Source organism: Coregonus lavaretus (genome assembly GCF_964263955.1).
Source record: "Coregonus lavaretus genome assembly, contig: HAP1_SCAFFOLD_9698, whole genome shotgun sequence".
Lineage (NCBI taxonomy): Eukaryota > Metazoa > Chordata > Actinopteri > Salmoniformes > Salmonidae > Coregonus > Coregonus lavaretus.
Window position 1 is genome coordinate 10,001 of NW_028164962.1, and position 3,390 is coordinate 13,390.

Consider the following 3,390-nt stretch of genomic DNA (forward strand, 5'->3'; position numbering starts at 1 on the left):
TGGGGAATTCCTGATTCTACCTGGATTTTGTTGGAGAGGCTTCCATTAAAGAACACCCTCTGTGTTCTGTTAGACAGGTAACTCTTTATCCACAATATAGCAGGGGGGTGTACAGCCATAACACATACGTTTTTCCATCAGCAGACTATGATCGATAATGTCAAAAGTCGCACTGAAGTCTAACAAAACAGCCCCCACAATCTTTTTATCATCAATTTATCTCAGCCAATCATCAGTAATTTGTGTAAGTGTTGTGCTTGTTGAATGTCCTTCCCTATAAGCGTGCTGAAAGTCTGTTGTCAATTTGTTTACTGTAAAATAGCATTGTATCTGGTCAAACACAATTTTTACATTTGTCCTATTTAGTTTTTGTTGCATATCCCACCCACCCGGGACACCCTCGGAGAGTGGGGTAACGGCCAGGGATCAGCCATTATTGACGGTGAACCTGGAGCAATTAGGGTTAATTTCCTTGCTAAAGTGCACATCGACAGATTTTTTCACCTAGTCGGCTCGGGGATTCGAATCAGAGACCTTTCAGTTACTGGCTCAATGCTCTTAACCGCCAGGCTACCTGCCGCCCTGGAAAAGGTGTTAAAAAAGCATTAATAAGCATCTCACTGTGTTTTGTCCTCTCCCAGGCTGCCCTGGCCGTGGCACTCCTCATCATGGCCGAAATCCTGCAGCCCGACATGAACAGCCTACAGGTCCCAGGTAGACACACACACACACACGAACGCACATTCACACACATGGGTCATCTTGGCCCTAGACTAACAGTCATGGTATGTACTGTCTGGGGTTAATGCCCCTCATGTGAGTGTGTTCCAATCTGTCACTATCTCCGGTTTGAGGTGTGAATGAGGTCACCTCACTCCCTTTCGGAATATCACAGGGTTCCAAAGAATTCCGAACATAACATTCCGAACATTCCGTTCGGTCACCGACATTCCACTCCGTGGACGGAAAGACCCTTTAGTGTGTTTACACCTCAGTGTTCTGATACCGTAATCACTATGGCGATATAGGATACAGACGTTCCTGGGATAACAGGATTGCTTCTGGAATCTTGGAATCGTATCCTGCAATCCAGCAGGGCACTGCTGTGTGTGTCATGACAGTGTGTGGATGATGTCATGTCATTGTTTTCCACAGATAACAGAAATTCCCCATGCACAGACAGGCTTCATAAAACCAAATGTTGTCCTCTAATTTGAGTTGTCTGACGAAACATCCCTTTGACATTCTCAACAGTCTGGCTGTCTTTGTATAGATCTGTTAGATATCTAGATCCAGAAAGTAGCTAATGAAAAATTTCTCAGCATTTATCCGCCCCTCCCCCTCTCTCAGGTGAAAACAACCACATATCAGCTCCCTCCTCTCCCTCAGTCGGCCGAAATGACTGCAGCATTGCACCCCTGACACCCTCAGCCTCTCCGGTAAGATCTCACCCCTCCTCAACCCCTTCCCTCAACCCCCTAGACATCAAATCCTCACCCCCTAACCTCTCACCCTTCAACCATTCGCTCATATCCCTCACCCCCTAACCCCTCACCCTTCAACCATTCGCTCACCTCCCTCACCCCCTCTCATTCTCCAGTAAGACCACCACACCTTCACTAGTACAAAAAAAAACAGAGATGGTGCAGACACGTCCACGTTTCTTTACATATCTGGCTTAATGAGAGCTTCTAATCCACACCGACGTGGTCATCTGTGGATGACAAGTATTGCTTTATCTCTACCAGTAAAGAACAGGAGGTTAAGTGGTGGCTGACACATTCTCTCAACCAACACACACACTCTCTCAAGTCAACACGGACTCTTTCCATCAACATACTTTGAGGCTTGGTCAGTGCAGGGGTGGATATTTCCTTCTCATTGCAAAGTTCAAAGTTCATGAAAGTGTAGACCTCACTTACTGTAAGTTACTGACTGGGCAACATCAATAAGATCACATAAGTAAATCATAGATCATTGAGAACTATTTAATCGATTTAGTACTTAGCTATTAAAACCTGAAGGCCTCAGAAAGCAATTAAGCTGTTATCATATTTTGATAGGAAGGAGTGTTGGGTCCTGTCTGTACCAGCATTACCTCCCCCACTCTCTCACTCCCCTCTCTACTCTCCCTCTTTGCCACTCTCGCCCCCACCTCTCTCTCTCTCTCTCTCTCTCTCTCTCTCTCTCTCTCTCTCTCTCTCTCTCTCCTCTCTCTCTCTCTCTCTCTCTCTCTCTCTCTCTCTCTCTCTCTCTCTCTCTCTCGCTCTCTCTCTCTCTCTCTCTCTCTCTCTCTCTCATAACCCCCCCACACACACACACACACACAGAACTTCATCAGTGTCTCTCTCTCTCTCCAGAGACCGGAGGCCAGATCGAGGATGGCTCATGCATTCTCTGTGGTGGTGGCTATAGACTTTGGAACCACCTCCAGCGGCTATGCCATTCAGCTTCACACAAGACCCAGAGGCTATTCACATGATGAGGTAGGTGGACATACACACACACACACACACACACACACCACCACCTCCAGCGGCGACACAGACACACACCACCCCCAGCGGCGACACAGACACACACCACCTCCAGCGGCTACACAGACACACCACCTCCAGCGGCTACACAGACACCACACCACCTCCAGCGGCGACACAGACACACCACACCACCTCCAGCGGCGACACAGACACAACCACCCTCCAGCGGCTACACAGACACACACCACCTCCAGCGGCGACACAGACACACACACCACCTCCAGCGGCTACACAGACACACACCACCTCCAGCGGCGACACAGACACACACCACCTCCAGTGGCGACACGACACACACCACCTCCAGCGGCTACACAGAACACACCACCTCCAGCGGCGACACAGACACACACCACCTCCAGCGGCGACACAGACACACACCACCTCCAGCGGCTACACAGACACCACACCACACCACCTCCAGCGGCGACACAGACAGCTTCACTCAGTTGTGTGCTTCTATCCTCTATTCAGTCTGACATCACAGCGCCTCGACCTGCATGTAGATTATCACCATCCCACGTCTGCAAGTCAACCAAATGCACTCCCTCATTTGATTGACGGCTGTCTCGTCCACTCTCTGCAGGCGCTGGGAGGGCGGGGACCCGGGCGTAGCCAACCAGAAGAGCCCTACGTCCCTGTTATTGACGCCTGAGTTGAAGTTCCATAGTTTTGGGTTTGCTGCCAGAGACAACTATCATGATCTGGATCCTGAAGAGGCTCAACACTGGCTCTACTTTGACAAGTTCAAAATGAAGATACATAGCACCACTGTAAGATAGGGGGAGGGGGAGATAGAGGGAGAGAGGAAGGGAGGGAGGGAGGGTGGGTGGAAATAGAGGGAGTGGGA

The 3,390-nt window shown here is 49.6% G+C and overlaps 1 protein-coding gene across 1 annotated transcript in view; it reads left to right on the forward strand.

Moving 5' to 3' along the window:
- LOC311116414 (heat shock 70 kDa protein 12B-like) overlaps positions 1 to 3,308 on the forward strand; it is a 9,307-nt gene extending 5,999 nt beyond the window's left edge. The window contains exons 2-5 of the mRNA XM_084191504.1: positions 642 to 714; positions 1,351 to 1,439; positions 2,361 to 2,486; positions 3,127 to 3,308. Of these exons, the coding sequence (XP_084047630.1) occupies positions 669 to 714; positions 1,351 to 1,439; positions 2,361 to 2,486; positions 3,127 to 3,195 (330 nt within the window). The 5' untranslated portion in view covers positions 642 to 668 and the 3' untranslated portion in view covers positions 3,196 to 3,308. The remainder of the gene's footprint in view (positions 1 to 641; positions 715 to 1,350; positions 1,440 to 2,360; positions 2,487 to 3,126) is intronic.
- Positions 3,309 to 3,390: the final 82 nt, after the last annotated feature.